The 23,846-nt window shown below is 36.6% G+C and overlaps 1 protein-coding gene across 1 annotated transcript in view; it reads left to right on the top strand.

Moving 5' to 3' along the window:
• The window catches only part of LOC107666886 (dedicator of cytokinesis protein 1-like), a 262,036-nt gene that overhangs the window by 210,149 nt on the left and 28,041 nt on the right, over positions 1–23,846 (top strand). Inside the window, exons 30-39 of the mRNA XM_016458403.1 lie at positions 4,814–4,872; positions 7,675–7,823; positions 9,309–9,394; positions 10,372–10,528; positions 11,160–11,200; positions 12,200–12,392; positions 17,640–17,729; positions 18,386–18,490; positions 21,635–21,776; positions 21,893–21,974. Of these exons, the coding sequence (XP_016313889.1) occupies positions 4,814–4,872; positions 7,675–7,823; positions 9,309–9,394; positions 10,372–10,528; positions 11,160–11,200; positions 12,200–12,392; positions 17,640–17,729; positions 18,386–18,490; positions 21,635–21,776; positions 21,893–21,974 (1,104 nt within the window). The remainder of the gene's footprint in view (positions 1–4,813; positions 4,873–7,674; positions 7,824–9,308; positions 9,395–10,371; positions 10,529–11,159; positions 11,201–12,199; positions 12,393–17,639; positions 17,730–18,385; positions 18,491–21,634; positions 21,777–21,892; positions 21,975–23,846) is intronic.

The raw sequence follows: 23,846 nt of genomic DNA, 5'->3' as shown, positions 1-23,846 counted from the left end.
CTACGAAGCACACAGCTCTTCACGACATGGCGGCGGCGGCAGCAGCAATACTACAGCGAGAATAAAAGTTACGACTTCTTTTCTTTCTTGAACATTTGGGCGGCATTATGCAAATCTTCCCACATAGTGAGGTAGATATGTGGGGGTGTGTTAGAACGAGCCGTTTTAGGTAGGCGTGGCTGACTCTTTAACTTTTATAAAGAATATCTCTTTGGATTTGAGACTTTAGTCTTTGCAACTTTACAGATCTTCTTTATGCACCAAGAGCTTGTAACACTCCAAAGAGAAAGGAAAAATTGAAATCGCATCATATGACCCCTTTAAGAGCATGTTTGAGCGATTTGCTAAGAGCATAGTGATGGATTAAAAGTTTATTTATTTTTTAATTAAACAACATCAAATTTTATAATATTATTAATTTTATTTTAAATTTTATAAACTAATATTTATTTATTCTGCCAGTAATTTTAATCAACCATAACAATTAGTGGTGTCAACTAGAAATTTATGGTGCATTTTTTATTAAAAATAGTTTTTAGAGTTAACTCCTAAATGGCATCTCTTGAAAAATGCTAGCCTTTTTTATTTATACATATATATTTGTTTTTTATGTATTTATTTGTATTTGTTCCATTTATTGTTCTATTTATTTATTTGCTCCATTTTTTTTCATTATTGTGCATTTATTTTTAATTAAGAAGAATAGATTTTAAAATAAGTCATTTATTAATAAGAGCCCATAGCATGAAAATAATTCAACTAGAAATTAACGTTGCATTCCTTAAAAAAAATAAATAAATAGTTCACTGAAAAATATATTTTGTGGCATGGAAATGTCAAATCTAAATATTCTAATATTCTACTCTTCTTCAAAGGAAAAATGTTTTGAGGATGAGCAGCTGATATTTTTGGGTGAACTGTTTAATTTTAATACCAAACTTGTGCAAAAATAAAAGCGCACAGAGCTCAACACACTGTGTCAGCTGTAATGGAGTTTAATTTGTTGACTTGCAGACAGCATTTCAACCTGATTGCACTTCATGTCCTGGAATTCTACAAAACCCCAAAAGTAAAGCAGCACAACGTTGGCATTTTGAGGGCTTTCATCAGGAAAAAGTGCTGATGTCTTGAGGACGTCGTATAACAGTCTGTTGCACTGTTCTGACTTTGTTCTCCGGTGCTGTTTGCCCCCTGTCGGGCCTCTTTCAGAGTGCTGGTTTGATTCGTTCAGAGCCGTAGCCTGAGCTTTCATCCCTTCGTTCTCGCTGTGTTCTGCTGGAGGTGTCATGCTGACCTGAGAGAGGCTGCTACTGCTGCTGACTCTTCACTCTCTTGCTTTTTTCTCCTCATTCTGTCTCTCAGAGTCCAGACTTCACTGGCATCACAGAAGAGGAGCATCAGGCCAAAGCTTTCACACGCTCACTACAGTCTCTCAGAAATACACTATATTTACTGGAGAACCTGTGAGCCGTGCCTTTCTGAAACTCGGCAGCAGATGCTGGAGTGCTGTGGATTTGCCAAATCTATTATATGGTTTCTGAGGTGTTCTGGGTGGTTCCTAGGGTGTTGCTAAGTGGTTGCTAGAGTGAGTGGCTCTGAGGTATTGACATACGGTTGATTGATTATTCTAGGAGTGCTTGTTTGGTGTTTTGGGTGGTTGTCAGGGTGTTGCTATGTGGTTGCTAGAGTGTTCTAAATGAGTTTATGGTGTTTCTGTGTGGTTGCTAGGGTGAGTGGCTCTGAGGTATTGACATATGGTTGATTGATTCTTCTAGGAGTGCTTGTTTGGTGTCTTGGGTGGTTGCCAGGGTGTTGCTATGTGGTTTCTCTGGTGTTCTAAATTAGTTTAGGGTGTTTCTATGTGGTTGCTAGGGTTAGTGGCTGTAGGGTGCTGCTACATAGTCAATAGGTTCTTCTAGGAGTGGTTTCTTGCTGTTTTTGAGTGGTTTCAGGGTGTTGCTACACAGTTGCTAGTAGGGCTGTGCAATTAGTCGCATGTGATTGTCATGCGCATCTGGTCAGTAAAGCCGGTTCCGTGATTAGTATTAAATCTCCATCACCTGCTTTCAGATGGAGCGGCATTTACTACACAGAGCCGTAGTTCACTGACAATTATGCAATATCGTGTTCATAATCGCAGCTGAATCGCATTCGATTATGAACGCGATATTGCCTAGCTTGTCAGTGAACTACGGCTCTGTGTATTAAATGCCGCTCCATCTTAAAGCAGTTGATGGAGATTTACTACCAATCACGGAACCGGCTTTACTGACGAGATGCGCTTGACAATCGCATGCTATTAATTGCACAGCCCTAGTTGCTAGCGTGTTGTGGGCTTTTACCTACACTGCTGTAAGTGGATGTTAATGTGAGTGTTTTTTTTTTTCATTTTGCTGTAGTGTGTTGCTATGTGGTTTCTCGGGTGTTCTGGAATGATTTTAGGGTGTTTCTATGTGGTTGAGGGTGAGTGGCTGTAGGGTGTTGCTACATAGTCAATAGGTTCTTCTAAGAGTGCTTGCTTGGTATTTCGGGTGGTTGCCAGGATGTTGCTATGCAGTCTCTGAGGTGTTCTGAGTGTTTTTATGTGGTTGCTAAGTGGTCACTGACCTAATTTAAACAAACCCACCTTTGAGTCCGTATAATAGTCTGATCTGTAGTTATGACGTATGTTTTGCTCAGTGTCTCGAGTATGAGCAGGAGCAGAGCCGTGTTAGCAGACAGCACTAATAATAAAGGAGCGGGTGTCCCTCTGTATTTTCCATCTGTCGCTGTGTTCTGTTAGCATCTTGATCGTCCCGTGGGCTGACAAGTGTGAGTGTTAATAGACTCGGCTTCCTCTTCTGTATGAGTGCGAGGATACGCAGCCTCGCTGTCTGTCTGTCTCTCTCGTTCTGTCACCGCGGACACTACAGACGCAAATTATAGAGCAGTGCTTAGCGGGAAACAGACAGAGCCATGGAGAGAGGGGAAGGTGGAGGAGGAGGGCTTCAGTAAGTCAGGAGGAGGTGAAGTAATTAAGAGAGCAGGTCAGTGGAGTCAGCAAGTGAATGGAGAGGTCAGGCAGGGGAAATGAAGTGTCCGAGAGTATGAGCAAAAACATTCAATATCTGCATCTGAGACGCATGCTATTACCAGGGTTATTATAGTAAACTAAAAGTAAAAATGAATAATAAATGAATAATAAATAAATAAATTTTAAAAATCCGTTATTTGAAATAAATATAAAAAAAAATATTTCAGCTACTGTAGTTGCCGAGGCAACATTTCTCAACTTGACATACTTAAATATCTAAAACTGAAATACATATTATATTAACATATTTCAAAAAAATAAAAATAAAAACACAAAACAATTATTAAAACTTTAACATAAATTAAAATGAAAAATATACAAATAAAAACTAATTAAAAATACTAATAAAAACTATTATAGTATCTCAATGATACTAAAATAACACTGGCTGTTACAGAAATGCACCGGGTTCAGTACAAGTTAAGCTAGTTAATCAACAGTATTTGTAGCATAATGTTACTACATTACTACAGGAAATAATTTTGACTGTGATAATAATAATAATAATAATAATAATGCTCTTGGTATACAATATGCTTCAAAAGTTGGGGGTTGGTAAGATTATTAAAAATATGTTTAAAAGAAGTGTCTTTTGCTCACCAAAGCTGTTTATTTCATCAAAAAATACAGTAAAAACTGTAATGTGAAATATTATTACTGTTTTAAATAACTGGCTTATATTTGTATATATGTTAAAATGTAATTTATTGCTGTGATCAAAGCTGAATTTTCAGCATCATTACTCCAGTCTTCAGTGTCACGTGATACTTCAGAAATCATTCTAATATGCTGGTTTGCTGCTCAAGAAACATTTCTGATTATTGTCAGTGTTAACAAACAATGCTGTTTCATATTTCTTTTTTTTTTCAGGATTATTTGATAAATAGAAAGTTCAAAAAACAGCATTTATTTAAAATATAATATTTTGAATGCTATTACTGTCACTTTTGATAAATTTAATGCATCCTCCTTGCTGAATTCAAGTATTAATTTCTTTTTTAAATCTGAAAACATTTAAATTAGAATTAAATTAGAATTAGAATAAATTAAAACCCGGATCACAGAGAGGTGAATAAGGTCCTGGTCAGACTCAAGGTGAGTCACGTGATGTGCTTTAGCATGTTAGCATGCATCTGATCTGCAGCATCTCTGTCACAAAAATGATTAAACGTCAGTAACGAGGGTCAGACTGAAGGAATTAAGACAGGAGTTGTGAGAGGCTTTACTGAGTGTTAGCTGGGCTCCGACGCGCCTCGTCCTTGTCATCATAAATTACCACTGGATGAGAGCGTATTGACAAAGCAATCAATGGTGGCTCAGAATTCAGCTGAGGGCCACAGGCATCCCAAAATGTCAGCGTGTGATGACAGCGCTAATGAATGGATGCCAGGCCCGCGGAGGTAAAGCATAAGGGATCTGTCATCATGCTGCTTACTTCACACTTTCTTTGAACGAGAGCACCGATTCGGGACGAGTCTGCGCCCTCATCTTCTGTCGTTTTCCTAAACTCGCTTGACATTGATTCTACTCCTCTTTCTGAATCGCAGATCATCCGTACGGTCCTGTAAGGACAGTATTATGAAGGTTTGCAAGCTGAGGCTAGCAAACTGTAAATGTTTCTCAATTCCTGGAGAATCATTGAAATGTTCTGTCAGATGTTTTGTGGCTTCATAGCTCTCTGACTTTATGAAGTCATCTTTCTAAAGCCTTTTCTAATATCTTCCTATTTCTCTTTTACAGGTATCAAGACATGAGGCGACAGATTGGCTTCGAGATCCGAGACATGTGGTACAACCTGGGTGAGCTGACCTTTAAGAGATAATTATTAAATCAGACAAAAATAGATGTAAAGTACACAAGTGTATGTCTATCTGTAAGTTCTTAACACAGCAAATGGTTTATTTATTATTGCAGAACTTTCTTGAATACTTTTATGGTTTTATCAAGCACAATCTGCTTGTTTTTGAATAATTTCATATACAATGTAATGTCTAAGTTTTGTACAGTTTTGCATAGTAACTCAATAAACTACAAATCACTCTACATTCTCACATGATTTTCAACTCAAAATCACTATTTCATGTCCAGCTATGTGTTTAATAAATAGCTGTGTTGTTAGTAGGGGTACAGGTTAAAGATGCAATGAAAGCCTGATTTAAAGTGTTGTGGTTTTTAGTCCATGTTTGTTATATATATGCTCATGTTGTGTTTACAAAATGAACTTTTTGCTCAATTAAACTGCTGTTCAAAACTTTTGGGTCGGTAAGATTTTTAAATATTTTGGAAAGTCTCTTCTGCTCACCAAGGCTGCATTTATTTGTTCAAAAATACAGTAAAAATGGAAAAATTGTGAAATAATATTATTTAAAATAACTGTTTTCTATTTGAATATATTTTAAAATATAATTTATTAATGCAATGCAAAGCTGGATTTTCAGCATCGTTACTCCAGTCTTCAGTGTCACATGATCCTTCAGAAATCATTCTAAAATGCTGATTGCTGCTTAAGAAATGTTCTTATATTATTATTATTATTATTATTATTATTATTATTATCAATGTTGAAAACAGTGATAGTTTGTTTCAGGATTTTTTGATACACAGAAAGAACACCATTTATTTGAAATAGAAATCTTCTGTAATATTATAAATGTCTTTACTGTAGGCTTGCCACAATAGACGCTGCTGATGGTGATACCGGTGTTAAGCTGCAACACCGGTTACGTCACTTGCCCACCGCGGCACCTACCCCCACCATCGTTTTGATTTTTTGTAGTAGCCTAATAAAAATCATTTAGTTCAGTAAAAGAACAGACACTACAATTAAAAACTGAACGCGGCTGCTCAATGCAGCTTGCCGAACGACAGTCGCATCACAGATCTGATTTAATTTCTCCAGTGAGGAGAGTGAGTCGAGCTGACTGACAAGAAGAGTGAGGTGAGACAGAAAAGACGATGGCGGATGATTTAGTTTCGAAACGAAATGCAAAAGTGCCTGTTTGGCAATATTTTGGATTTTGAAAAGCCTGTTGACTTTTGCCGTTTATCTAAGGTGATTTTGGAAGTTTTTTTTTTTATTTGTTTCTTATTTAATTGGTTCCACATTGTTTGCGGATTTTTACTTTATCTAAACTTTGTGTCATTTATTTATTTTATTTGACATCAAGGTGTATGCCGTGCCTCCAAGCTTTCTTACTCGTTTTGTTAATAAACGTTCTACGTTTCTTATTTATTTAGTTGTATATATATTATACATGTTTACTAAGCCTATTTCCAGTTTTGTATACCTATTTAAACTTATTGTAAAGTTATTTGTTATTTTATATTAGGCATAGCCTGCCCTTTAGCATGGTCTATTTTTATTTGTTTTGTTAATAAAAGTTCTATGTTTTATATATAGGCTAAAGTGAGTTTGACGTTGTATTTTGTTGTTGCATTCAAGCAATTGAAGTCGAACTGCCGCTAATAAGTGAACATAAAATGTGCACGGCGCTTTTAAGCTATTTAAAAGCGAAGGAAAGCGAGGAAAATAGGGAAAATTCAAACGAACAATTGCTTTACGCCGAATTGCCATTATTTAAAAGTGAAAGTAAAATGCGCACGCTGCTTTTACAAGCTATTTAAAAGTGAAGGAAAGTGAGAAAAAGAGGGAACGCCCCTGCCCCCACGGTGATACCGGTATTACCGGTGTTGTCAAACGTCGATTTACCGGAGGGAAAATTTCCTCACCGTCACAACCCTACTTTACTGTCACTTTTGATCAATTGAATGCATCCTTGCTGAATAAAAGCATTAATTTCTTTTTTTTTTAAATAAATAAAATCAAAGCACATTTAAAATATGTAGTTTTTCTATGAGATTCTTGAAAAAGGCTCAACCCTTGTGTGTCCCGAAAAACCACGGCATCTTTAAAAGGTTCCCCAGCTTTCACGTGCCATATTCACTAACTTAGGTATCATTTATTTTTGTAAGGCTTATGTCTGGCCCATTTGTATTGCTTACAGCTTTAGCATTGGTTCAGGTGGGTTATTTTCCGACCGAGACACCTTGCGGTTATTTAGAGTCGTGCAAACGGAAATGCTCTGAAAGTGAAGGTGCTAATTAGTGGCAGGACAGTTGAGGAAGAACCACTGTGAAAGTATTTTCGGCTCCCACGTTCCTCTCTGAAGGAATTTTTGCCACCTCACGCTAGACGTGTTTCTCAGCTGCCTTTGGTTGTTCGTTAGCTGGCAGCGTTTGATAGCGGGTTTACACCAGAGATTCAGAGATCTTTGGCTGTATTCAGCGCTGTGATTGTGCGAAACCCTGAAGATTAGCGGAGAGCGGATGAAAGTCTGTCTTTTGAGAGCTGTAGAAATCGTGCCTCTGAAATAGAAGTTGTACACAGCTCACAAAAATACATAAAAGTTGCTGTTAGACACAAATAGGCACTGCAAGGAAGTAGCTGAGAGCTGATATTCCCTGTGCTGTTGCACCTGCCGGCAGAAATATCACAAACATATCCTGTTTGTACGGCATAAAACACACAGAAAAGATCTTAAACAAATAAACTGAAGAATTCAGGCATGCTAACCTGAAAATTTCTTCTCAACACCCTGCAGGTCCACACAAAATCAAGTTTATCCCTGAGATGGTGGGTCCGATTCTGGAGATGACGCTGGTTCCTGAGATCGAGCTGCGTAAAGCCACCATTCCCATCTTCTTTGACATGATGCAGTGCGAGTTTCACTTCAGACGCTGCTTCCAGACGGTCAGTTTTCACAGACATCAGTAACTGTGTGATTTCTGTGATCATTACATCCTAATTTGCATACTTGTACTGCATACTAATAGTACAGTTCATGGGAAAGTACGCTACCATTTAAAAGTTTGGGGTCAGTTCGTTTTTTTTTTTAATGTTTATGTCTCTTGTGCTCAGAAAAGCTGCATTTATTTGATTAAAAATACAGTAAAAACTGTGAAATATTATTGCGATTTAAAATAACTGGTTTCTATTTGAATGTGTGTTAAAATGTAATTTATTGCTGTGATCAAAGCTGAATTTTCAGCATCATTATTCCAGTCTTCAGTGTCACATGATCCTTCAGAAATCATTCTAACATGCTGATTTGCTGCTAAAAACATTTAGTTTTATTATTAATGTTGAACACAGTTGTGCTTCTTAATTTTGTTTATTTATTTATTTGTTTTGTTTTATGTGGAAACTGTGATACTTTTTTTTCTGGATTTTTTTTTAATGAATAGAAATATTACATTAGAAATAGAAATCTTTTGTAACATTATGCATCACTGCTGAATAAAAGTATTAATTTCTTAAAAAAAAAAATGTTATGACCCCAATAGTTGATGCAGGGTTGATTGGTGGTGCATTTACAGTAATTTTAAGTAGTAATGTCACGAGACCAACATTTCAGTAGTAAATACTAAAAGCTTTTAAATACAAAAAAATTCATGACTCTTTATTACCACATGTGCTTTTTAAATATTAAAATCATGTTTAAATATTAAAATGCTAACATATTAAACTGAACATGTGGTCTTCAGGTGTTTCTCAGTAATTAAACATTGCTTCTTAAATTAATTATTCAAATGAACAGACAGTCGCAGAGCTCTTCACAGAGCATGTGTGCAAATACGCATGTGAGCATTCGATTTTTGCTAATTTCACTGTACTGAGATACAGTATAACAAATACAATCCAGTCTAAAGCATGGAAGTGAAGCACTATTAATGATGTCTAAGTTTACAGAGTTGTATTGTCCACCAGGCAGCAATTGCATCAAACTTTATGTAGTTAGGGATTTTTTAAGTATTAAAATCGATGCTAATTATGACATCTACAGTAAGTCTGTGAGTTATCTGACATTTGAGGATGATGTGAGGAGGACAGAAATCATAATTTGTGTGTGTGTGTGTGTGTGTGTGTGTGTGTGTGTGTGTGTGTGTGAGTTTGCATTGTGTTCATCTATACTGAAGACATCTCACTTCATAACTTACGAAAGAAAATCCCTCAGACGCCTGTGTGTGTGTGTGTGATGAAGCGCAGTGATGGTAATCAGCAGATAAAGTTGAGCTCACAGTCGGTGTGACTGATAACGGCTGATTACTCTCTGACACCGCGTAAGAGAACGAGAAAACACAGGAGGAGGAGAGAGAGGAGGGTTGGGAGGAACGACGCTAATGAAATGAAAAATTAGCCACACTCGTTATTTACGGCCACTGTGTTTAATTGCAGTTTGAGAACGAGATCATCACCAAGCTGGATCATGAGGTGGAAGGCGGCCGAGGAGACGAACAGTACAAAATCCTCTTCCAGAAGATGTGAGCGCAGATCACACACACACACACACGTTATTATAATTGCTACATGAGGCTACATGAACAGAGCAGAAGAGATGTGTGCCTTTAAAAGACAATAATCAAATCAAAACTGACCCTAATTAATTTGTTTTTAATATTAAAGATTTTTATTCAATATTTAAAGTTTTTTTTTTATTATTATTTGTGTATATATATTTTAAAAACTGGCCATATTTAATTTTCATCTCGTTAAATATTTGTTATTACCGTTAACTAAAACAAAATAAGCATTAACTAAAATAAAACATAAAAAAAAAATATTTTGGCTAGTTGCCAAGGCTACATTTATAATTTTTGTTTAGTTTAACTTTAAGTGCTAAAATAACTAAAACTAAATAAGCTAAAACTAATAAATAAAAATTTATAAAAACTAAAGGGAAATATTAAAAAAACTAATAAAAATTACAAAAACACACAACTGTAAAATTAAAGTGAAAACAAAGTCTAAAAATAAGATCTAAATATTAACAAAAACTATGAAAGCATTTCAATGATCTTTAAAAAATCACTTAAATATAAAATGTTTAAAATTAAATTGTATTTAATTTCTTTGCATATAAATGTTCTTGGTCTTATTGAGCTTCTTATTGAGATTTTTCAGTGCATTTTGTATGAAATAAATGTTTATTTTCACTGAAACTGAACTGAACTTACTCTGCTTCTCAAATTATTTTTTCTTCCTTTCAGTGTAATCAGTGGCACATGCGCAAATATTAACTAATAACATAATGCCTAATTCGTCAAGTCTTTTACATTAAAAAGTGCATTTTGCTTAGAAATGTTATTATTTCATAAGGAGTTTAGGGACATTTAAGTTGAGCATGAAATCAAATTTGCTTTCGTGTTGACTCTACATGCATTGCATATGCTGTTTCATGTCTCTAGTTCAGGACACAGCAGTGTGACTTTCACTTTTAATGTATGTATGTCTGTGATAGTCTGTTGGAGCACTGCAGGAAGCACAAGTATCTGGCTAAGACTGGCGAAACCTTCGTAACTCTGGTGGTCCGTCTGTTGGAGAGACTTTTGGACTACAGGACCATCATGCATGACGAGAACAAGGAGAACCGCATGAGCTGCACAGTTAACGTGCTGGTGAGGAGAACATTTAGTTTCTCGACGGAGCATCTCTGCAGCAAACCCTTGAGTTTTTACAGTGCATCTTCACTTACATAAATGCATCCAGTATTTCCTGACGGAGCGCGCTCTAACTGGAGTGTGTAGGCGTCCTGATGGCCTGGAGTAATTGCATCAGCTCCTTTGTAACTTTATAATTGGCTCAAACTCTTTATACATGCCCACGAGCATTAAAGTTACGGCTTTGTTCAAACGTAGCATCAATGAAGAACTTGAATCTGACAGTACTGCATATCAAAAATGATCTCTCACTGAAACAGTGCTGTTAATTCCACGTCCGAAGGCTTGGTTTGTTTTTTTTATTGGCTGTACTTTCACGCATATCACCAGTTTTACAAACGAACTGAACATTTTTTTGGTAGACAAGAGTGCACTTTAAATCTGAACATGCTGTGTTAAACATGACTCTCAAACCTCTCACTGGTCGGTGTAGAAATCAACAGCATGAGTACACAAGGACAGAAGACGTCGCAGGGATGGTGATGGATTCTTCTAGAGCCCATTATCTCTCAAATACCGATTTGTAGTTCTTTGTGAACTGAGGTCAGGATGTGTTTAGCATGAATAAGTGACCTTGTTTCTCTTGCAGAATTTCTACAAGGAGATAGAGAGAGAAGAGATGTACATCAGGTGAGCGGCTTTATGTGTGTATGGTGTGCATGTGTGTGCGCGTGTGCGTGTGTGTGTGTGTGTGTGTGGAAGATCATGGAAAAAAGAAAGAAAAGAAAACGAAAAAAAAATTCACCGGTGAGAATTCCAGATGCAGGTCAAGTCGTGCTTTTGGAAGTCAAGTCAAGTCAAGTCACCTTTAGGACAACCACCTAGCAGTGCATTACAATAGTCCAGTCTAGAGGTCATGAATGCATGAACTAGCTTTTCATGAAGGAAGGAAAGATAAAGCCTACCATCTTTTCAAAAGTTTTTTGAAAGAAAATTATGCTTTTGTTTGGCAAGGACACATTAAATTGAGCCAAAGTGACGGTAAAGATATTTATAATATAAAATAAGTCTATTTCAGATACAGTAAATGCTGCTCATTAGCATTTTTCTTCATTTATTTTAGCTTGCACTAAATTAATAAAACCATAACTCAAATTAAAATGAAAACAGAAAATATAAAAACAAAAATATTGTTAAATATTTAAAAATATATTAAAAACTATAATGAAGTGTGTAATGTTGGTCGCTTCATCATGCACTCACTTGTCACAACTTTAATTATGTAATTGGGGGAGGGGCTATCAGACTACCATGTTGGATGTCAAAATAACCTTATTAAATACACTTGAGTACAGTGAGTACAGTGCACAGAATAAGTGCATTATGCATCATTTGGGACACAACCTATGCATTGGCGAACCAGAATATAAAAATGGCATGATTTGATTTCTGAAAACATTCCATTTGTAATTTTTATCTTTAAGAATCTTAAGTTTAGAGAAGAAAAATTTCTCTGCGATTCCCTGTGTTTGGAGTCATACGTTATGTGAATGTCGAGTTAACCTGAGCACTGTAGCTGCTCTGAGCTGGTGGCCTTTGTGAGTTTGTTGTTAAAGCTTTTTTTTTATTGTTCAGATTGTTAATGTCGTGTGTGTGTGTGTGTGTGTGTGTGTGTGTGTGTGTGTGTAGGTACCTGTATAAGCTGTGTGACCTGCATAAGGAGTGTGATAACTACACTGAGGCCGGATACACCCTACTGCTGCACGCTAAACTCCTCAGGGTAACTCCACACACGTTTACCTTTTACCTTGGTAGACGTATCTGGATGTCTCCAGTAAAGACACTACATTTATTCTTACTCGTGTCAGTAAATGAAGGTTCAGTGAACATGTGATAATGATGATCACCGGCAGGATCTACAGTATCCAGTATGATTTAATTGGAAATCTCACTGTTGAAAACTCAGACAGAAATAATTCAGGCACATTTCCATTTCTGAGTGCTGATGTTCTACAGAAGGGTGTTTTTTTTCCCGGTTAGGTGAACGAGTGCTTGCTGCTCTCATCTGACATTTTAGAAAGTCACCTCAAGTGCAGATTTGAGAACAAATCTCTGGTAGAAAGACACTTAAACTTTGCCAAAGACATGATTGCGGTGCTTGCAAGGCTTTAAGTATTAAAATTCATCAATATTTAGTATAAAACTTATGAAACTTAAGGTATTACATTTAATACCCAAGTATTAAAACTTCTGTAATTAATTCATCCACTTAACATACAGGCGTCCTTTTTGGTTTTTGTATACTTAACTGACAGTCAGCTTTGCATAATAAATTGCGACTGAGTCATTTTCTTGCATTTATTTGCATAGGAATGTTACTTTTTATATCTGTTTAAAGTATAGTTCACCCAAAATTTGCTTAAAATGTCCTCACCCTCAGGTAATTCAAGATGTAGATGAGTTTGTTTCTTCATCAGATTTGGAGAAATGTAGCATTACATCACTTGCTCATCAATGGCTCCTCTGCAGTGAATGGGTGCCGTCAGAATGAGAGTCCAAACAGCTGATAAAAACATCACAATAATCCACAAGTAATCCACACCACTCCAGTCCATCAGTTAACATCTGGAGAAGCAAAAAGTTGTGTGTTTGTAAGAAACAAAACCATTAAGACGTTTTTAACTTTAAGCCATTGCTTCCAGCTAAAATCCATAATAATGCTTCCTCAAGTGAAAAAGTCCATCTAATGTTGTCTCTCACATCAAAATCCAGCCACTTATTTTAGAGCTGTTTTGGACTGTTTTTGCTTGTAAACGGTGTTTGATCTGTGCAGATTTCTCTCCTGATTCAGACGAGATGACTTTTGCACCGAAGAAAACAATATTATGAATAGAGGACTCGTATTTTGATGTTAAAAATCTCTTAATGATGGATTTGTTTCTTACAAACACACAGTTTTTCTCTTCACAAGATGTTAACTGATGGACTGGAGTGGTGTGGATTATTGTGATGTTTTTATCAGCTGTTTGGACTCTCATTCTGACGGCACCCATTCACTGCAGAGGAGCCATTGATGAGCAAGTGACGGAATGCTACATTTCTTCAAATCTGTTCTGATGAAGAAACAAACTCTGCATTTTAGATGGCCTGAGTGTGAGTAAATTAAGCAAATTTTCATTTTAGAGTGAACTATTCTTTTAAGCATATAGTCACCTTTAAAGTTGCATTTCTATGCACAGCACATGCGTTTCATGACAAATGCAAAGCTCTGATGTGCCATTTAATTAGCACATTTGCATGACCGAGAACCTAACCTTACCCAAAGCATTAACATTATATTATGAGGCTGCTTTGCAAGCACTACTGTGTCCTTTAGGAAATGCAAATTTATTCTAGTCAATCTTGGGAGTTAAGTATTGATAATTGGCATTAACTGTTAGTTGAGCAAATGGATTAATATGTATATTGGCTTGCTGTTTAATCACATCTGCGTTTGGGCTCAGCGTGTGTTCTGTAGTGAATCTCGGATTGTCATCGGTTGTAGGCTGTCACAGTGAGCGAGGGAACACCACGCTCTCTCGAACCCACACAGCTTCTTTTCATAAATAGCTACCGTCGTTCTGTTTGCTCCTGCATACAAGAGCGAGGCTCCCACATGCACATACTTACACACACCTTGTGTTTCACACACTATTCATGCATTTACAAACACAAACGCACCTCTCAGTCCTGTTCAGAGACCGCACCAAGACCTGAACCTTTGCAGCTGATTATCTGCTCATTTGGACGTTGGTGAAATCAGCCGTTCTATGGGTGCCTATATTCAAAATACATTTTGTAAGTCTTTAAACATGCATTCAGACAAATAACGGGACAATACTTTTACATTTTGTTCTACAATGTAAACTGCGCACACTCACAGCCCAAACGTTCTTATCTAGTTACTTATTAAAAACATACCTTTTCAAAAATGAATATAACTGCTTCAAAAATTGTGTTTTGTGTATGGATGCGTGTAATTTACATTGTAGAACAAAACGTAAAAGTATCCTCAAGTTATGTTTACCACAGGCTTTATTTTACTCGTTAATTGGAAAATTTTGAAGGAACCCGTGGCGGATTATACTTCCGGATTCTGACATCATAGTTCCCCTACTCTGTTGATGATGATGATGACAGTAACTGCAGAGAGACCAGCGCTGACATCTCACAATGAGAAACAGTCAGAGTGCTGAACAACTAGTCCAACAACCTACTGGTTAAAGGCTCCAGAAACGCACATGATGAAGAACGCCACCTGGCTTGGTTTTTCCGTTCCTCCTCACACCGATGATGCACTTTCCTGAGGTGCTTGACCTCCACTGTTGCACAAAGCTCCATGAAATGTCAATTACGTTCACACTACAGTGAATCAGTCCTGACAGAGCCTTTAACACAATACAGTAGCTCAGTGTGACAGCCAATAGCAGAGGCCCGCAGGACAGTCAGCTGACCCGCTCCAGCCAATCAGATCGCTCGTTTTCCTGTGTGTGTGTTTTTATTCCACAGAGGCTTTGAACTGAGCGGTCAGCAAAAAAAACAAGAGTTCTTAATCTGCACAGTTTCTCCCTATAATCACTTGTTTACAGGATCAGGCAGCATCTGTAATGAATATTACAGTGTGGCCACATAAATCAGCGTTATCAGATGGGCTCTCGACGCCGGCACGGAAATACAGCCAAAACCTTTCAGATTTTCAGCACAACAAAATTAATATCGCCAGCAGCTGCGATCTTTTCCACGACATTCTAATTTATTGAGATGCACCTGTATATGTATATATATATGTATATATATATATAGAGAGAGAGAGAGAGAGAAAATTAAATATATATATATTGAAAATTATATTGTATATATATAAACAAAAACTACTAGAATGACAAAATTACTAAAATTAAAATGAAAAAGTCAATATTACAATTAAAACTGATTCAAAACATTAATACACTGCCAAAAAAAAAATGTTTCTCTGTAATTGTGCCTTTATTTCCAAAATAAATATATAAACATTCTTGAATCAAGATACATTTACTTGAGAAGCAAAATTACTTAAGATATCAAGTCCTGTTTTCTGAAAAAAAAAGTCAAAATTGTCTCAAAATATCTGAACAAGAAAAATAATCTTAATCCAAAGGGAAAACAAGGTTATTTTTACTATAGTAACTATAATATAGCATGACCACAATTTGGTTAATATCAGACTATTTTGTGCATGTAAACACAGTCAGTGATTGTAATTGATGCAAAAAAGACAATGGTTCTTATGTTTGTAGTAACCACATTTTAATTCTGGATTCAAAGATGGACTCGGAATTTTTTGCAGGAATGGAATATTATCAGTGCATAACTTAATGTAAATTTGAGTCTGTTTATCACAGGCTTCAGATGACTGGGAATTCAAGCACATGAAGTCATGTGGACTAGGCTTATACTGTAGTTTTGTAGTCTTATTTGGTGTTTTTGAAAGCCTTTTGTATGGAAAGAGATGCTTCAAAATGTTCACCTCTGGTTTTCCACAACAGCGTACGGTTAGAGACATCGTGAGGATGTGTCGATAATGACACGGTTTTCATTCTGAGGTGAACTATTCCTTTAGTGCTCTGCAGTCTTGACAGGAAAATTGAGGAAAGTAATTTTCATGCTGAACATGGGGTCCAATATTACAGTGCAAGTTTCACTTTATGCGCCGTACTTACTTTATTCTTCCTCCGGTCTGAATAACTAATCCACGTCATGTCCTACAGACTGCAGATACTATTACTGGCAGCTTTCTCAATAATAATGCACTGCAGCTATTGATATATAATCACAGTCTCTCTCTCTCGGTGCCGCCAGGATGCACTCAGAGTTTCATTTGAAGAATTAGTTATATATCAAATCCTGTGCAGCAGAAGTGTGATGCTAGTTGGGGGGTTTATTTACACTTGGCATTTGAAGTTATAAGTTTGATATGAGATTGTCAGAGTCGAGGAATATCCGTATAACTGTTTAGATGAGGTCATGGATATTGACTCACTTAAGGCCACCTGCTCCACCCAAAGAAAATAAAAATCAGTGACACATTTATATATATATATATATATATATATATATATATTATATATCACATACTGATAAAAATGTATAGCCTGAATGCACTGTAAGTCGCTTTGGATAAAAGCATCTCTTCATCTCAAGATATATTCACTTGAGATGTAAAATGAAGATATGAAGTCTTGTTTTTTGAGAAATTGCACAAAATGTTTATTCTTAATACCTAGAACAAATATCTGTCAGTGAGGTATGAAAACATGTTTTCCTTTTGAATTAAGCAGATTTTTTTCTGAGCTCATTGGCAGAGATTTGTACTTTTTTAATTATAATTTACTTCATTTTGATTAATATCTCAGAAAACAACTTCTAATGTCATTTTTGCATCTACCTTGATTTAATGGTTTGTAGACATTTGCACTGAAAAACAAGACAAAATTGTACAGTGTAAGACACAATGCACAGTAAAAGTTATTTCCATGTTCTATTTAAGCTATTTATTGAAGTATACAATTAATTGAAAAGTAACTGAGATCGGTTGGAAGTTGTGACTCATTGTGTTCTCCTTAGATGTCTACATTAAGAGAACACATTGACATATTGCATTCCCTTTCATTTAACCTTAAATAGTCTTTAATTGGTCTTAAAAAGTCTAAAATTCACCTTCATAAAACTTGCATGAAGCCTGATTTAATATTTCACTTTTTTTGTACAAAACAATGCCTTTACAGCCTTCAGTTTAGCCCCATTGACTTCCAATGGACGTGCATTACAGTGCATGGCATGCAATTTTTCTGTTTGTTTTTACAGAGGAATCTAAAAGTCCTATCCCAGAACGTTCCTTTAATGATCTCTTAAATATTTAACGCGATCAGCATGGTGCAGCTGCGTAATCTTTGTATCCGTTTCAGCATAAATCTCAGAAAGCACTTTTTGTTTGACAGTCAACTCACAGCGCATTGTTCACAGATGGTTAGAAGGATATCACACCACTGTGTTTTGACATAATGAGCTCCAAGGATGACGTTTGATGTGTGTTCTGGTGCTCTGTGTTCAGATGTGGGAGGAGGCCATTATCCTGGGGAAGGAGTTAGCCGAACAGTACGAGAACGAGATGTTTGACTTTGAGCAGCTGAGCGCTTTACTGGTACGTACAAACTTTCTCTCTCAAGGTTTTACAATGAAACAAACAATTAATGGGTCATTCAGACTGTTAAAGTTCACCAAAGTACCTAAATTGGCCTAATATAAATGGTCAGAGGGTTTTAATGAGTTTCTGCATTTTGTTCATTAGTTCGATTTCGTCTAATTGTCAACAAATCGATCCATTCAGACAAACAACGAATTGTGGTCTGATTTTATTTGAAATCAACTGTTGGCACCTTTTGCACAGTCCTGAACGAAAGTTTGTGACCAACTTTTATTGGATCCCTTCACATGTTGATCTCGACCTGTTTTTATAACCTGTTTGGCGTTTTTCAAAAATGTGAATGTATTTTATTTAAAACTATGTATATTATACAGTACATATAAATTAATTTTATTTATTTTTTATGTAATATAAATAATATTTGCATATATAGTAATAAATACAATTAGTTGAGCTAATCATCAGTGCTTTTGTGAAATATAATTACTTTTTATTAAACTATTATTAATAAACAACCCAACAACTCTTAAGGAACCTAGCAACGCCCTGGCAACCATCCATAACACCATGGATCACCATGGCAACAGCTGTTGTACAGGAATTGTATTTTTGTAACTGAGCACTGATGATCTGATTGTCTCTGTGTCTCTCAGAGGAAGCAGGCTCAGTTTTATGAGAACATCGTGAAAGTGATCAGACCAAAGCCGGACTACTTCGCTGTAGGTTATTATGGGCTGGGCTTCCCCTCGTTCCTGCGGGTGAGAATTTCTCTTATTATTGTGAATCTTTTCATATTTCACCATCACCGTGGAGATCTGTTTCTTTGTGTAAATGCATTGCATTGTGAATTCGTCTGATATGTTTCCAAAGGCCTGGAAATCAATTACTGGTGTCTTTGTGTGGCCTCTCCAAACTCATCAACAGCTGTCCTCAGTACTGCAGAAACCTTCATTCAAATACAGCCATTTTCATGTTCCAGGGGTTGATTTTTATTCAAACTAACAGATTTATTTTCCTTTTGATATACAGTGGGTACGGAAAGTATTCAGACCCCCTAAGGGGGTCTGAATACTTTCCGTACCCACTGTATGTCGGTCGATTTTTACCATGCCTTCATCATTATACTTTTCACCTTTTGTGTATTGATTCTTTTTCACCTTTTTGTCCCAGACTTTCAGTCTCAAAATATAATCATGAATTCTACATTTCAGTTCTATTGTTAGTATTTGTATTCGTATTAGTGATAGCATTAGTATAATTATTAGCTTCTTCCCAGTTTCCATTTCAGTTCCACTTTGCCCGCTCAAAGCCAATGTTTTCAAGGCTGTTAAAAAATATATAAAATAACCAAAAACCATCTCAATATTTATTAAATATTATTTGTTGAATTAAGTAATTTATTTGTATTTAATTCAATTATATTCTTCAGTTCAATTATTAATTAGTATTATTTTGCAATTATTATTATTTTATTTTTAGCTTATTTTATTACCAAATCTCTTTCAGTTCCACTTTGCCACTCAAATCCAATGTTTTTAATGTTTATAAAATGACCAAAAACCATGTCGATATTTATTAAATTAATGTAATTATTTGTATTCTATTCAATTCAATTCTATTATTCATTTTAATTATTTATTTGTTTTACTACCAAATCTTTGTCAGTTCCACTTTGCTCATGTTTTAAGGTTGATATAACATTTTTTTAAATAACCAAAAACCAACTCAATATTTACTAAATACTTATTAAATTCCTGAATTTATTTGTATTCAATTCAGTTAATAATATTCAGTTAAATTCTTATAATTGTTTTTTTTTTTTACTTTTATTACCAAATCTATTTCACTTCCACTTTGCAGCTCAAATCCGATGTTTCTAAGGTTTTTCGCATGGCTTTTCAAATGTGGTCTTGACAAACACTCATCTAAATTCTCTCATATGTGAAACCAATACAATGATTTGGTAAAGCAAATGAAGTGCTATCAAAGCTTATATGCAGTAAAAATGCAACGTTGATCAAGTATGAAGGTCAGACAGAAAAAAGGCAGGGCGATATTAATATTCTGTGGACTCAAGTGTTTGCATTCTCTGTTTTTTTTTTCTATATATTTCCCTGCCAGAATCTGTCGTTTATGATGAAACAGAATCATTCACCTTCCACAGATCATGCATGTGTTTAAGCCTCTGGTTGTGGCACTGAATCGCCTCAGATATATTTGTAATTCTGTTAATTCTCTTCCAGCGGCCTGCAGTCACGTGTCTCCCACCAACCATCCTGGGAACAAAAAAATAAATCAGCATCTAAAGGCCAGTCGCCTCCTGCTAGTGTTGACATGTTGCTCCGTGGAGAGAAGCTTTGCCTTTTAAAACTCAAAACGTCTTGCAATCTCCTCTCTCTCCTTAAAGTGGCACTTTTGTATGCGCGCGGAGTCGTGCGAACACAGACGGTTTATTCCGCCGTGCTTGGAATCACCAGCGGTGTGAAAACGCCCGTCGAGAGCACAGTCCAATTTGTCACCTTATCGCTCAAAGCAGATTTGAAAACAGCCCAGGGCATATTTCACCTCCGGTTCACATTTCACTAATTGAGCAGCTGAAATATGTTCGTGCAGGCAGGGAGTGTGTGTGTGTGTGCGTGTGTGCATGTGTGCGCACCAGTGCATCTCTCAGCCTGTTTTCAGATCGAATACTAGCACGCTGCTTTCTACTATTGTGAAATATTAAATGTGAGCATGCATTGTTCTACAATAAACACTTCAATTCCACACATATTGACAATTTAGTATCCCGTTCCGTCGCTCTCCCTCTCGCTGTGATATTTCTCAGCGTGTGTGTGGGTGTTTGTGTGCACACAGCGGTCTGAGTGTAGTTGTTCGCACAGACGCTGCGAGTGGAAACATATTGACGGTGTTGTAGGTGGGCGCTGATGATTGACGGTGTCTTTATGGGAATGTGCAATAATTGAGCGTTTCCAGACTGCCAAACGCCTGTGAATTACAGCCACGGTGGCTATTTAAAATTCAACGTTAAAACTCTAAGAAATACAGAATGAGCTTCTCTGAAGATGAGATGCGTTTTTCTGTGTCATTTTACTGTTTTCATAAAATCCCTGGATTCATAGATGATGATGATAATTGAATGATCTAGATTGGTGGTTCTCAGCTGGTTTTCTTTAAGGAATCCCAACATGCTACCAAGTGTTTATTACTGTATTAATATTTGCATTACATAGATATAAACTCACAATTATAAGAAAAAAATCTGAATTGCAAGTTTGCAACTCTGAGTTTATATATCGCAATTTTGCCTTTTTAAAACACTGTGGAGTTTGATTGGATACACAGCCTTTGATATTGGCAGCAAAAGTTATGTGAAGCATTTTGTCCACTCTTTTAGATATTTCATAAGTCTATTTATCTCAACTATGCATGATCACATGGTTAGTTGCATTTTGTTATTTGGCACTGCTAAAACTAAAATGTATGTGACCCTGAGAACCACCAGTTTTGATAATAGTTCTGTTGGCTGTTTAATGCATTAAAATAATGATATTTTTTCTTTATTGTTTAATGTTAAGTTGATGCTCCAGAAAACGTATTAAAATGCTTTTTTTGTGCTGTTTTTCCATGTAAACACTGCTGCTGTGAATCATATCTGGATGTGTTAGTACCTATCTGTGGCCTTTGTGTATTCAATTATTACTTTTTGTTATATTTCTGTGTATTTATTCAATCTCATGTGTTAATTAAATTGTGCTTTTTTTTAGAAAATGAGATGCTTTGAAATTCATACCATGCTAATAATATTCATTAGGATGGTGAATGCAGAAAAGTTGTAAAAATAAATCAGAAAAGGAATGTTTGATCTCAAGATGATAATGTCTGTTGCGGGTGTTTTTCAGAATAAGATGTTCATCTATCGAGGGAAGGAGTATGAGCGACGGGAGGACTTTGAGGCCAGACTGCTCACTCAGTTCCCCAACGCTGAGAAGATGAAGACCACGACCCCTCCCAGCGAGGACATCAGGAGCTCCTCTGGACAGTGTATCCTCCAGCCGCACTCACAGCACATGCTGACAACAACAACAGAAATCTGTGTTTAGTTTGACTTCATATCTACAAATTGTCTCTGTTATTGTTTCTTAGTTTGGTTCCAACAGACATTCAGTGTTTCACAGTGAAGCCCATCCTAGAGCTGCCACCAAAGTTCCAGAACAAACCCGTATCAGAGCAGATCATCAGGTGAGAGACTCTGTCTGTCTAACTGTCTGACATTCTATCTCTCTGACTGTCTGTCTTTCTGTCTCTCTCTCTCTATTTATCAGTCATTCTATATCTGTCTGTTTTTGTTCTGTCTGGTTACTTGTCTGTTGGTTTATCTGTTGTTCTAATTATCTGTCTATCGATCTTTCTATTGTTTTGTCAATGTTCTGTCTCTTCTGTTTGTCTGCCATTCTGTCTGTCATTCTATCTATGTCTGTTGTAAGATTATTTGTTCTATTTGTCTCACATTATTTTCCATCTGTCTGCTGACCTGTGTGTGTGTGCGTGTGCATGTGTGTGTGCGTGCGCGTGCGCGTGTGTGCGCGTCTGTGTGTGTGCGCATCTGTGTGTGTGCGTGATGGGTCAGTAAACCGGCAGGCAGATCTCTGGGGTTTGTGTACTTTAGAGCGACTCACCCCGCTGATTAAAATGCAAATGTGCAGTGAGCAAACAATGTTTGACCTTACTACACTCCTCTGTGCTTTAATAAATCACACGCACACACACCTGCAGCAGAAGCATAATTCTGTTTCAGGCTAAATTCTGTGTTACGGGGTAAACAGCGGCGTTATCACTGATCTTGATAAAGCGTCAGAGGTGGCTTACCGCAGCCAATCAGAGCCACCAGGGAGCATGAAAAGCAATTAAAACTCACTATTTACCCACAATTCTGAGTAAATAAGCATCAGAGCCAAAGGTCACATGACAGGATGTGATTTCTATGAGCTCACTGGAGCGTGAACATGTAGAGGAGTTTAAGGGGTGGACACCTTCAGTGATTGAACGCTGGCCTGACACAGTTTAGGTTAATTTTTGCGTTTCTCCTCTCATGCCCCAGGCTGGATCTCTCTCCCCTGCAGCTAATACATTTGTAAATATTGTAATTGGTTATGTGTGTCTTTTTAAATCCGATTTAAATCTGTTGATAACCCAGTCCAGAGGCATGACTCTAAGCATGTTAGCACCGTCATGCTCATTTAAGGTGCGTTGCACAAGTCTGACCGCGCCTGGAATATATGTGGATTGGTGAACTGGGAAGTTCAAATGGTCTAAATTCTCACCTTATTCCCTCTCTTTCTTTTTCATTTAATTGCAAAACAGATATTTTATCATTCAGGCATAATGGCACAGAGAAAGAGGACACCTGTACTCATCGGCACGCTAGTCTGAATGGGTTTGGCTGCACTGTTGACGAGTTTGTGGTTGTTTTGTTAATGTCAGTGGTGTAATTAGGAAACCTTACTCACGTAGCCAAATCTTTGACTAAAAAGCAATAGGTCTGATCCATTGCAGCTTGTTCTGACCAAGAATCAACAGAAAGAGACTAAATGACTGATATGTAAAGCAACCAATTAATTTACCTTCCACTTTTTTTTAGAAAGTTGTTAACCAACCAGTTTTGCCTCCAATTGTATGGTTAAAAACACACTGAAAATATCTCCTTTTATGATCTACAGAAGAATGACATGAGGAGTAAATGTTAACTGAATTTTCATTCTCGAGTCAACTATCCTTTAAAGATCCATTCATTGGTTCGTTCAGTGACTCTTTATGTAGCAGTTAAAAAGTACATGACTTTAAGTATTGTTGTTATGCAGTTGTTACAGTAGTGTGTAAGCTGCTCCACTGAATCATTTTCTCAACAGAAGCACCACTGATATTAGCCTTATTACCCTTTATTATATTTCAAATGTCTGCAGGTCTACTTAGAGACTCAAAAGAGAATAATTTTAAGCATTTTCTCCAGAACTGACAACAAAGCAGATCTATTTTCCTTCATTTAGTCAAATTGCCAAAAATAAATTAATTATGAGTTTCACTTCCACTGCTGGGAAAGCTACTTATCCATTT

This window comes from Sinocyclocheilus anshuiensis, unplaced genomic scaffold, assembly GCF_001515605.1.
Source record: "Sinocyclocheilus anshuiensis isolate Anshui unplaced genomic scaffold, SAMN03320099.WGS_v1.1 scaffold1500, whole genome shotgun sequence".
Classification (NCBI taxonomy): Eukaryota; Metazoa; Chordata; class Actinopteri; order Cypriniformes; family Cyprinidae; genus Sinocyclocheilus; species Sinocyclocheilus anshuiensis.
The sequence above is the reverse complement of the archived record's forward strand: the minus strand, read 5'-3'. Positions and strand labels throughout refer to the sequence as shown.